The sequence below is a fragment of the Bos javanicus genome, chromosome 22 (genome assembly GCF_032452875.1).
Source record: "Bos javanicus breed banteng chromosome 22, ARS-OSU_banteng_1.0, whole genome shotgun sequence".
Classification (NCBI taxonomy): domain Eukaryota; kingdom Metazoa; phylum Chordata; class Mammalia; order Artiodactyla; family Bovidae; genus Bos; species Bos javanicus.
The window spans coordinates 7,889,611-7,902,573 of NC_083889.1; the positions used below are offsets into that span (position 1 = coordinate 7,889,611).

The window sequence follows — 12,963 nt, forward strand, 5'->3', positions numbered from 1 at the left end:
CCAAGTACAGTAGTAAAGAGTGCAAAGGAAACCAGGCAAAGAACCAGTGACCCAGGCCTAAGTCAGTCAGTACACAGGATTTCTCTACATCACAGTCAAGGTTCAGAAGTGGGCATGTGACCCAAATCAGTTCGATTAGAATGAAACACAAGTTTTACATGGTCAACCAGGAGAACAGACAGAGTGTAGTGAGGGTCTGAGGCTTGAACAGCTATAGCCATATTGCTGACTGCAAGGGAAGACAATGTAGAAGGGTCCAGAAATAAGACCTAACAAAGAACAGGGTTCTGGATACCATCTGAGTGGTATACATGGATACCTCAAAATGGCCCTGGTTATGTTTTTCACTTTCATCAGCCATTAAATTCCCCTTTTACTTAAAACGAAACGAAACTTGCCAGAAACAAGAATACCAACAGCAGCAAGGCATGAGACAAGGTGGAAGAGGTCAGAGAGGGACCAGATAACATTCTGTTAGAGAAGGATCAATGGAGTGTCTAAGCCTTTCCTGCCTCCTGCTTTCCCTGCTAAGTTAGCAATCAGTAGGAATAATTTCTAGGTGTCTGGATTTTGTAACTGTTTCAGTAACGGCTTCCACATGAAATCCTGAAAGAGTACATTTGAAAGGAGAAGATCATGAATCCAGTTGTGCACAGGTTGAACCTGAGATGCCTCAGAGACATCTAAAAGGAGATGTAAAGAAACAATAGGTGGAAAAATTACTTTCACAATAAAGAGACGTCTGGCTTAGAGATAAAAAACTAAGCATTATCTATGTAAAGGCAGGAACTAAAGCCATAGATTTGAAGGAAGTGACTTAGTAAGAAAATGGAGAGTAAGAAGAGAGGCCTAAAACTAAACCCTTAAGAAATCTCAAATATTCAACAGTCAAATAAAGAAGGATGCAGCTGTAGAGGAGAAATAGATGAAGCAGACAAAAAGATAGGGGGGAAAAAATGAAAGAACACTGTTTACAAGCACCTTTAAAAAAAACAGTGGATATACTGAGACACTGTAATGTAATATGACTCAACGATATGGATTTAATTTTATCTCAGCCTCACTGAAAAATCACTTGAACATCCAAATGTACCAATAAATAATAATTTGATAATAGTAAGTCAAGTATTTTATTTATGCAGTCAATTCAGAAAAAAAAAAGATTTGAAAAAACGGACAAAAACAAGTGATTATAACATAGAATATGAATGGGGAATGCTACATTACTGGTACCCTTACCTGAACAGAAGGGACATCTGTAAAAGCTTTTATAAAATCATCCTCATCAACTGCTCCAGCACCTCCTTCCTTAGAAGCACCTGATAATTAAAAAGAAAAAAAAATTTTTTTTAAGTTTACTTTTAAGCATTTTAGCACCATGAATGCCATGAAAAAATTAACTTTTGATATGAAAAAGGCATAATTTTGAGACATTCCATTTTACAAGAAGACATTAAAAACTCTTCAACTTCTCAGAAAAGAGAAGGTACTTAATAGTAGTTGATTAACTCTCTATAAGATACTAGACGAGGCTGGTAAAAGAATCCAAACTATACAAACCCTCTCACCCTTCGTTCAACGAAACAGCAAGGACACAAGAAATACAGGTAAAAGGATAAACATTTAAAAAGAGGAACAGTTTAAGCGACAATGTCACTATTGATGGCAAATAAGTGAGATAAAGGATCCATGTGTGCTGCAGTGGTCAGGAAAGCAAATGTGAAAAAAATGAGGGTCTTCAAATTAACTTCAAACATATATAGAGATCTCTTACTGTATATACACAATCAAAAAGTAAACTCAGTAGGCAGTACTTACTTAAAAGCCACTAATTAACCTAAAAAGAAATGCAAAATGGTTGTCTGAGAAATAGCTGAGAAAAGAAGAGAAGCTAAAGGAAAAGAAATACCCACTAGACTGCAGAGTTCCAAAGAACAGCAAGAAGAGGTAAGAAAGCCTTCCTCAGCGATCAATACAAAGAAATAGAGGAAAACAATAGAATGGGAAAGACTAGAGATCTCTCCAAGAAAATCAGAGATACCAAGGGAACATTTCATGCAAAGATGGACACAATAAGGGACAGAAATGATATGGACCTAACAGAAGCAGAAGATATTAAGAAGAGATGGCAAGAATACACAAAAGAACTGTACAAAAAAGATCTTCACGACCCAGATAATCACGATGGTGTGATCACTGACCTAGAGCCAGACATTCTGCAGTGTGGAGTCAAGTGGGCCTTAAAAGCATCACAACGACCGAAGCTAGTGGATGTTGTGGAATTATAGCTGAGCTATTTGAAATCCTAAAAGACGCTGCTGTTAAAGTGCTGTATTCAGTATGCCAGCAAATTTAGCAGCAGTGGCCACAGGACTGGAAAAGGTAAGTTTTCATGCCAATTCCAAAGAAGGGCAAGGCCAAAGAATGTTCAAACTACCGTTCAATTGCACTTGTTTCACATGCTAGCAAGGTAATGCTCAAAATCCTTCAAGCTAGGCTTCAACAGTATGTGAACCGAGAACTTCCAGATGTTCAAACTGGATTTAGAAAACGTAGGAGAACCAGAGTTCAAATAGCCAACATCTACTGGATCATAGAAACAGCAAGAGAATGCCAGAAAAACATCTACTTCTGCTTCCTTGACAATGCTAGATGGTGTGGATCACAACAAACTGTGAAAAATTCAAGAGATGGGAATACCAGACCACCTTACCCGCCTTCTGAGAAATCTGTATGTAGGTCAAAAAGCAACAATTAGTACTGGACATGGAAAAACAGACTGGTTCCAAATTGGGAAAGGAGTACATCAAGGCTGTATATTGTAACCCTGCTCATTTAACTTCTATGCAGAATACATCATGCAAAATGCCAGGCTGGATGATTCACAAGCTGGAATCAAGATTGCTGGGAGAAATATCAATAACCTCAGATATGAAGATGATACCACCTTAACAGCAGAAAGTGAAGAGGAACTAAAGAGCCTCTTGATGAAGGTGAAAGAGGAGAGTGAAAAAGCTGGCTTAAAAGTCAACATTCAAAAAATGAAGATTATGGCATCTAGTCCCATCACTTCATGGCAAATAGATGGGGAAACAATGGAAACAGTGAGAGACTTTATTTTCTTGGGCTCCAAAATCACTGCAGACAGTGACTGAAGCCATGAAATGATAAGATGTTTGCTCCTTGGAAGAAAACAAGGACAAACCTAGACAGTGTATTAAAAAGCAGACATTAGTTTGCAGACAAAGGTGCATATAGTCAAACCTATCATTTTTCCAGTAGTCATGTACAGATGTGAGAGTTGGACCATAAAGAAGGCTGAGCACTCAAGAATTGATGCTTTTGAACTGTGGTGTTGGAGAAGACTCTTGAGAATCACGTGGACTGCAAGGAGATCCAACCAGTCAATCCTAAAGGAAATCAACCCTGACTATTCATTGGAAGGACTGACACTGAAGCTAAAGCTCCGATAGTTTGGCCACCTGATGCGAACAGACAACTTATCAGTAAAGACCCTGATGCTGGGAAAGACTGAAGGCAGGAGGAGAAGGGGACGACAGAGGATGAGATGGTTTGATGGCCTTACCAACTCAATGGGCATGAGTTTCAGCAAACTCCAGGAGATGGTGAAGGACAGAGAAGCCTGCTGTGCTGCAGCCGTGGGATTGCAAAGAGTCACAACTGAGCAACTGAGTAACAACCTTATCCAGTAGTTCCTAAACATTCAACACAGTTTTCATAACAACTTTCTTTCCACAATTATTAATATATTTTGTTCCTTTATATGTTAATACCATTTCTTGCAAAATACTTTGTTACAATATTAAGAGCAACTGAGCAACCATTAGGGAAGTCTGAGAACCAATATCTGACTCCTGTAAAGTATACATCCCAGCTGGTACAGGAGACCTGCACAGAAACACCACAGCACAGCCAGTTATCCTTAGTGTGCTCAAGAATGCAAAGCAGAAAGTTCTACTGACAAATGGAGATGCGAAGGGGGAGTGCAGTATGAAGAGTCACCACAGTGTATATGCAATTTACTCAAGTGTCATATGTACAACAGAATGCTAATGCCCATACATCAGCCCGCCAGCCACAACAAATGCCAAAGGCCTCAAGGGAATGCAGAGAATCTGACTAAACCCTGATAAGGCCAGTGCCAATGACTAAAGACATACATAGGAAAGTCTAAGTTTGAAAGTCACAATTTTTACTCCAATCATAATGTCTTGATTATGCAGTAAATTCTGTCTTATTATGAGTAGGGTCAAATAAGCTAGTGGACAATAGAGGGGGAGCAGAAATTAAATGGCTTTTAGAAGTCCGACACAAGAGGGACTTCCCTGGTGGTCCAGTGGCTAAGTCTCTGTGCTCCCAATGCAGGGGGCCCAGGTTCAATCCCTGGTCAGGGAACTAGATCCCACATGCTATAAGGAGAGTTCACATACTACAGCCAGAAGATCCCATGAGCCACATTTAAGACCCGGTGCAGCCAAACACGTAAATTTTAAAAAAGAAGTCCTGCAGAGATACAGAGACAAATCAGCCTTAGGACTATCTCAGATATGACAGTTAGGTCTCTAAACCTGGACACGAATATTGGTAAGAATTTACATAGTTTGAATAGCTGACCCTAATCTACCTTACTCTTACTTCTGAGAATCACTGTGGTTAAGCAGAAGTGCTGCTGATAGTGCGAAGATAGAGGCCATGCTGAGCTCTGCATTCTAACCTTTCTTACACCTCACATGTCTTATAAGGAGACCTTTTTATAAACCTAGTTTGCCTAATCTTTTTCCTCACCTTCATTTTGAGTGTTTGGCCTACAAAGTATTATAGGAAAAGGATCTCTGCATAGGAAATAAACTGTTGAATCAATTGTTTCATTTCACATTCAACATTTCATCTTCTGATACAACTTTAAAAAGTTCACCTAAACATACCACAAAATCCCTTTAGCACCAGCAAGGAAATAACTACACAGAAGAAAGTAAAAAAGAGTAATGGGCTTTCATGTCAAATATTACTGCAAGAAAAGGAGAATGGGCATGCACACCAAGGAGACGTATTTAGATAAATTAAGTCTGAAAGCAGGAGCACAGGTAGAGGTTGGGCTGAAGGGACAAGCAAAGCTGGCTTCCAAATTGACTAAAGCTCTTTCAAACGTAACTGGGTTAACAATCACACCAGAGAATGCTAATGAGCTGAAACAGAAAAGAAGAGCTTTGCCCAGTTGTCTAGCGGTGGTGGTGGTGGTTTGGTTGCTAAGTCGTGTCTGAGTCTTGTGATCCCATGGACTATAGCTCGCCAGGCTCCTCTGTCCATGGGATTCTCCAGGCAAGAATACTGGAGTGGGTTGCCATTTCCTTCTCCAGGGGATCTTCCCGACCTGGGAATCGAACCCAGGTCTCCTGCACTGTAGGCAGATTCTTTACCAACTGACCTACAAGGGAAGCCCGCACAGTTGTCTAACCACTTTAAAACAGAGGTCAGTAATTTTTTTTCTGTAAAGGACTAGAGAGTAAATATTTTAGACTCTGGGGGCCATGTGGTTTCTGTTGCAATTTCTCAACTATAATTGCCATTATAGCCTAAAAGCAGCCACAGACAATATGTAAATAGTGAACAAGGCTGTATTCCAATAAAGCTCTACTTGCAGACTACTGCAATTTGAATTTGATACAGTTTCCACATGTCATACAATATTATTCTTCTTTTGAATATTATTAGTCATTTAAAGATGTAGAAAACATTCTTAGCTCATAGGTGAAATAAAGACAGACAGCTGGCTGGACTTGGCCTGTGTACTATAGTCTGCTGACCCCTGCTCCAGAATCTACTCTAAGCTGGTAATCACTTGCACTGGGAGGCACAAGGAGGGGAAGGGCGATTAGGGGTACTGTCATTCAGGAGACAGCATGGCTTCTCGTGTGCCAGACTGGCTAGAGCAGGCACTCTCAGAAATCCCCAAATACTACTTCTAGAGGTTCAAGTATAAAGAGAAAACTTCATGCTTGCCAGTCCTTAACTACTAAGGATACAAAGGTGAATTAAGCCAAGGGTAAAGTAGCATGTTTTAGATACAGGAGCAAGGCGAGCAAAGTCTCAGAGGTGGAAAGAGGCAGGTTCCTCCCATGCTACAATGAAGCGACTAGCACTGAAGAGAAAGATAAATGCAGGAAAAACAACATGGAAGGAAGTATGGCATGAACCTTGATAAAATTAATAAAACATCCATAATTTTTCAAGAGAATTACGCTAATGAAACAACCATTGATGCTTTTGAAGAGTGCTATGAAAAGACAGAAGAGCTTTCTGGATCCTCAACTTTCTAAGGGAAGTAGGCTGAAAAAGATACTCAGCTGAAAACATAAGACACTTCTAGGCAAAAGAAGAAAAGATTTTGGGGGGCAGAGCCAAGGGTCCAGGGTGCAACCAACAACAGAGGAAAACAATGGTTCAGAGAAGCATACCCAAAGAGAGAATGAAACCTTCTTGACGGAACATTCACGATGCCTGAGGTAAGGGAACCTGACCGCAGATTCCTGCAGGACTTCAAAATGCTACAAATCAGTGACTGTTAGGACGTTCCTGTTCCTCCCCTTTTTAAATGAGAGTGTCTATTACGGCTTTTCCATGCCGGTACCACTGTTACATGTTGACTACGTGGGGTATAAGTAGATGTCTCTTTAGTTCAGAGGCCTTAGGATGGAGAGGAGCCACCCAGAGGCTCACATGCATCTGGACCTGAGGCAGATCACAAGATGATGGACTTTAAGCCAATGGTATAATTAGGATGAGACTTTTGGGAAATGTCCACGAGTACCATTTTGTATGTGGGAGACATGTGAATTACTGTGGTTAGAGGGCAAGCTGCAGCAGACTGCACAGAGAGCTATAAAATCTGCTTTCATTGCTGACAGTTGCTCATTTTATAATACAATTTTGCAGCTTTCCCTATTGAAAAGTGAACTTCCCAGGAAAGAGGTGGAGAGGAGTAACTGAGAATTCTAGTTGAGACAAGACCTAGGGTAGGCTGAAGGGGTCCCTATCTGGTGATTCTCTAGTGTGTAGCATAAATAAATTTCCTCTGAGGAAAGCTTCTAGAACCTTCAATTTGGACCTGAAGGACCAATTCAATTGAAGGACCAAGTTCAAGCAATGAACTGACAATCAAAGTTCAAATATGTTGAATCCTTGAACAAAACAGAATTGAACTGCAAGGGTCCACTTACATATAGTTTTTTAGAATTTAGTTTTTTAAAAATACTGAGGTCTACACTTTGTTTTATTTACTTATTTTTTTGTCTGCATGGCATGCAGGATCTTAGTTTCCCAACCAGGGACTGAACTTGGACCCCTGGCAGTGAAAGCATAAAGTCCTAACCACTGAACCACAAAGGAATTACTCTAGGATTTTTTAAGATAAATAATGCAGTACTACATAATGCATGGTTTGCTGAATCCATGGGTGCAGAATTGCAAATAGGGAGGACTGACTAGGGGACCTGAGTATCCGATGACGTGGGTATTTGTGGTGGGTCCTGGAACCAACGCTCATAGATACTGGGGGATGACTGTACACAAGAGGGCAAACCATTGTGAACTAAGTCATAGGGAACAGAGAACAGAATTTTAGAAGTGTAGATATGAGAACTGCCTAGTTACAGCGTGCTAAGTCGCTTCAGTCGTGTCCGACTCTGTGCGACCCCATAGACGGCAGCCCACCAGGCTCCCCCGTCCCTGGGATTCTCCAGGCAAGAACACTGGAGTGGGTTGCCATTTCCTTCTCCAAGTTACAGACTACAGAATATTAGTAGATGAGGGTATAATGCTTAAAGAAATAATATGGATAGAATCACAAAGATGCCAATCAACAAAAGATAACAGGAATAAACAGATAATTTGGGGGGGAGGAGAATGCAGTATTACAACTATTTAAATTAAAACAAAACAAAACCAACTTTGACTGAAAGATTAAACAAAAGAAATATTTAGAGAACTAGAAGATACACCTGAATAAACTACTCAGAATGTGGCCAAAAGAAACATGGAAACGCAAGTATATGAAAAGATGCGGAGGACAGCACGAGAAGTTCTAATCTCTATCTAATCGGAGTGCCTCAGAGAGAGAGAATGGAAATGTTCACAAAAAGATAATGGCTGTGAACTTTCAAGATTCATGAAAACCAGCAATCTATAGAGTCAGGATGCACAACATAACCCAAACAAGACAATGAAAAAGAAACCCACGCCTAGAACTCTGTGGTGTAACTGCAGAACACCAAAGAGTCAGTCACCAGAGAAAGAAGAGATCACCTAGAACGGAACAGACTTCTCCAAAGCAACAGTGGGAGCCAGAGAGTACGTTAATATCCTCAAAGTTTTAAAAGAACTGTAAATCTAATTGTGCACTTAGGAAGATTAATCTTTAAATAAGAACACAAGTGTAAAAAGTCAATGCACTGAAAATGAAGAAAACAAAACATTACCTAAGGATGGTCTGCTTATCTAAATAAGAGGTTGGCTTTTTTTTCTGAAAAGGGCCAGATAAAAAATATTTTAGGCCTCACGGAGTGTGGTGCAATTACTCAACTCTTCACAAATGAATGAGTGTGGCTACATTTCAATAAACCTTTATTTCTTAAATCAGATAGCAAGGACATATTTGGCTGTTGGCTATAATTTACCAAACTCTGGGGTAGATAAAAAGCTCAAAACAATATATAGTAAAATCATCTAAAAATTAAACTTTATCTAGGTGTCTAGTTGTAAAATCAAAATATAATTAATTTAATTTCCATGCTTCAAGCAACAAAGTTAGAAATTTTAAATTAAAAAATACTATGCTGAGGAACCTTGAGGGCAATTACTCTGAGTGACAAATACAGTATGATCTTGCCATTTGTGAACTAAAAAAAAAGCACAGATACAGAGACCAGATTGGTGGTTTCTAGAGGCAAGGGGTAGATGAAATAGGCGAAGGGAGTAAAAAGATACAAACTTCCAATTATAAAATAAATTAAGTCTTGGAATGCAAAGTACAGTATGCTGACTACAGTTAATATTATATTGCATATTTGAAAGTTGTGGGACTTCCCTGGTAGTCTAATGGCTAAGACTCTGAGCTCCCAATGCATGGGGCCCAGGTTCGATCCCTGGTCAGGGAACTAGACCCCACACGCTGCAAGTAAGCACAGCAAAATAAATAAATGAAACTAAGTTAAAAAAAAAGTTGCTGAGAGAGTAAATATCACAAGTTCTTATCACAAGAAAAAAAATGTTCTGCAATTATGTATGGTAAAAGATGTTAACTCGACTTATTATGCTGGTCATTTTGCAATATATACAAATCTTGAATTATTATGTGGTACAACTAAAACTAATCTTATATGTCAAATACACTTCTATTTAAAAGAAAAGAAAATGCATCGACTCTGCTGATGAATCTGGGGAGGACTTAACATCTTTGTAATACTGTTTTCCTATCCAGGAATGTAGTAGCATGTCCATTTACTCACGCCTTTAAAATTTTTTTTCAATAAAGTTTTATAACTTAACAAAATATTATGTTTTTCTATAAAAGAGAAACGTTTTCAGGTCCTAGAAATAAACCAAACCAAACAAAAAAAAAAAAAAAAGAAAAATTGTGAGGGGAAGAACGATTAAATTTTAATGAGACATTAAAGAACCCTAAAATTAGTGGATAGATACTCTGTGTTCATGGACAGGAAATCTCAGTATCATAAAGATGTCCAGTCCTCCCAAACTACTGCCATCATCAAGCCTCAAACAGGACTTTTTGTGGAAACTGTCAAGCTGATTCTAAAATCTATGTGGAAGACCAATGGGCCAAGAACTGTTGAAACAATCCTTATAAGTAAAAGGTAGAAGTACTTGCCCAACCAGAAATCAAGACTTACAAAACTAAGATGAAGATGACAATTAGGTTTTAGTGCAGGGATAGACACAATACAAACCTCAAAAATAGATTCACAAATGTATAAAAAAAATTGAAAGATGACAAAGAAATGATTCAGATTAACAGGGAAAGTAATTCAATAATGATGTCCTAAAATTTAACAAAAGACTGAGATAACGGATTATCCATTTCAAAAAAGTTATTTCCTCTTGAAAGGAAATTTTAAAACTTTTTAAAAAAGCAATCTTAAAACTTAACAGTAGACATTCTGATTCGCAGGGTAAAATGGTAGTCATCCAATTTCAAATCAAATGTTCTACGAAATACTCCAAAACGCAGAGAGAGACCAAAAAGGAAAACAAAACTGCCCAGAGCACCTAACTTGTTATACACGTTCTCACTTCAAACTTCAATTGTCCCATTATAAATAAATGGGGAATATAAACATCCTAAAACCAGCAATGTCAACTACAAAGCCCTTGCTGGAGAGAAAATATGAGGAATTTGTATGGAAGAGGAGGATCCCGGCGGAGGAGCACGCAGGTATCAAGTACGGTTCCTTGCAGAACCAGGGATAAGTAGCATCTAGATGAGGTGGGTATCCCTTCAAAGCCTGGTGGATAAAGGAAGAGAAGATAAGGGTTCTCCTGAAACAAGAAGGTGTCATAGAATCAGAAGTATAATAGAAAACCCCCTTGTATTTATTAGAAAAGAGGTTGCATTTCACGATACCAACAGAAGAGGGCATTCCTGAACTAAGAAACAGTATATTTTTCTTTCAGGCCCCACAGAATCACTTGTTCTTTGAAAATATTCTTAGGATATTTGAGAAAATTTGAGTATACAATGGAAGTGCTTAAAAGGAGGTGTATAATTTAAAAGAATAAATTTACAGAAAATAAAAGGGCTTAAAGGAACAAGTTAAATATCACCACAGAGAAATCAAGACAAATCCACAATATGGGAAAATCTTAAAAGACAACTGGCTTAGACTCTTTTTTAAAAAAGTCAATGTTGTGGTATAAAAATTGGTAAGGGAATTGTTTTATACAAATTACTATGAACTATTCCAGCATATGATAATGGTATTATGGTTATAAGGAAGACATTTTTAAGAATTAGAAGCTTCATATTAAATACTTATGGCTGTAATGTTCTGATGTTGACAATTTACTTTCCAACTGTTAAGTTTTGAAAAAAGTATTTATGGGAATATATCTATATGGAGATGATTAAAACAAATATGGCAAAATGCTAATTGTTAAATCTGGGTGATGATTATTTGTGGTATGCCAACTTTGCTATATGCTAAAAATTTTTCATAATAAAAGCTACATTAAAAAAAAAACTACATAAATTCCAGCTCACTAAAAGCTACAGTAAGTATGGATTGACATCAGGGAAAAAGGAAAGAAACAACAGGAATCAAAATCCACAGTTAGCAGTTATCGCAAGTCAATGGAGTAAAGAATGTTTCATCTAATTGTAAAGACAATAACTTGTCCATGCTTGAGGAGAAAATTAAAATGAATATACTGTCACCTTATACAAAAGAATTTCAGATATACTGAATGAACTAAACATAAAATAATTTTATGTTTTAGAATAAATTAGACTATTTGTATAAACTTTTGGGACTGGTCAAAATCGTCCTTATACAAGATAGGAAATTTGGAAGTAAAAAAAAGGACAGATATTTTACCTACCAAAACAAAATTTTAAAATTTTGATATAAAAATGCCACAGACAAAAGAGAGACTGAGGAAATATTTGTGACTTATAATAAGAGCATAAAAGGCCTAATATTTTTAAAATTGTAACAAACTGTTGAGAAGATAAAACATTCCAATTTTTAAAAATGGGAAAATAATAAATTATAACTCGTACAAGAGAATATGCTAATTCCCATTAATAAATTCAAATATTCCAAATTTAACTGGAATATAAACTCTAGGAGGACAGGTCTTGGTTCCGTTCCCTGATATTTCCTAGAGATTAAAAAAGTAGCAGCACACTGAAAAAGCTTTCAGTAAATATTTGCTCACTGCTGCCTGGCTGGACAGGTGGATGCAAATTAAAAGAAAGCGGTACCAAATGACATTCACCAAATGTCATTCACCAAAATGACAATTAATGAAGCTGTTCTATTCAATGCTGGAGAAGGTAAAATAATGTCTTTATTAAAATGAAACACAAGCAACCTTATTTAAAGGAGTCTATTCTACAGATTTCCTTCTAGAGAAGGAAATGGTAACCTAGAGTATTCTCTTCAGAAGAGACTGGCAGGCTACAGTCCATGGGGTCGCAAAAGGGTTGGACATGACTTAGCCACTAAACAACAACAAATAGAACAATTCTACAGATTAGAAGCACCAGAAGGTCCAAATATATAAGTACATGGAGACCTGCATTCTTAGTAACGGCATTAAGTTGTGAACAACCTGAATGACATTGACACTGAAATGGTTTATTAAATCATGGTACATCAATAATGTGGAATACTCTACATTATTTAAAAAAATGTGATAGCTCCCATTCTTGATGTTAAAAAAACAAAAATATGTTTTGTGGGGGGGGGGGGAAGCAAGTTGCAAAGTGTTTACAAGCACATTTAATGTGAGCAAAATCTAATCTGAATACCTACACAAATAAACATGGAATAAGATATGGAACGAATATTATAGATAATACTGGCTACTTAGGGCAAAGAGATTAGAGACAAGATATTATGAACTTTTTTTTCTAAACATTTTTCTAATGTTAGACTTGTTAACAGTCAGTATATCTTTCATGGGCATCCCAGGTGGCTCAGCAATAAAGAATCTGCCTTTAATGCAGGAGATGCAGGTTCAATCCCTGGGTCGGGAAGGTCCCCTAGAGAAGGAAATGCAACCTACTCCAGTACTCTTGCCTGGGAAACTCCATAGACAGAAGAGCCTAGCAGGCTACCTTCCACGGGGTGGCAAAGAGTCGGACATGACCTGGCAACCAAACAACAACAACATGCCTTTTACGTAAAAAAAAAAAAAAAAAAAAAA

At 37.8% G+C, this 12,963-nt stretch overlaps 1 protein-coding gene across 31 annotated transcripts in view; it reads right to left on the reverse strand.

Annotated features, from left to right (window-relative positions):
* The window catches only part of CLASP2 (cytoplasmic linker associated protein 2), a 174,674-nt gene that overhangs the window by 99,998 nt on the left and 61,713 nt on the right, over positions 1-12,963 (reverse strand). For all 31 annotated transcript variants that reach the window (XM_061395783.1, XM_061395781.1, XM_061395779.1 and 28 more), the window contains one exon: positions 1,240-1,319. In XM_061395783.1, coding sequence (XP_061251767.1) covers positions 1,240-1,319 — 80 coding nt within the window. The remainder of the gene's footprint in view (positions 1-1,239; positions 1,320-12,963) is intronic.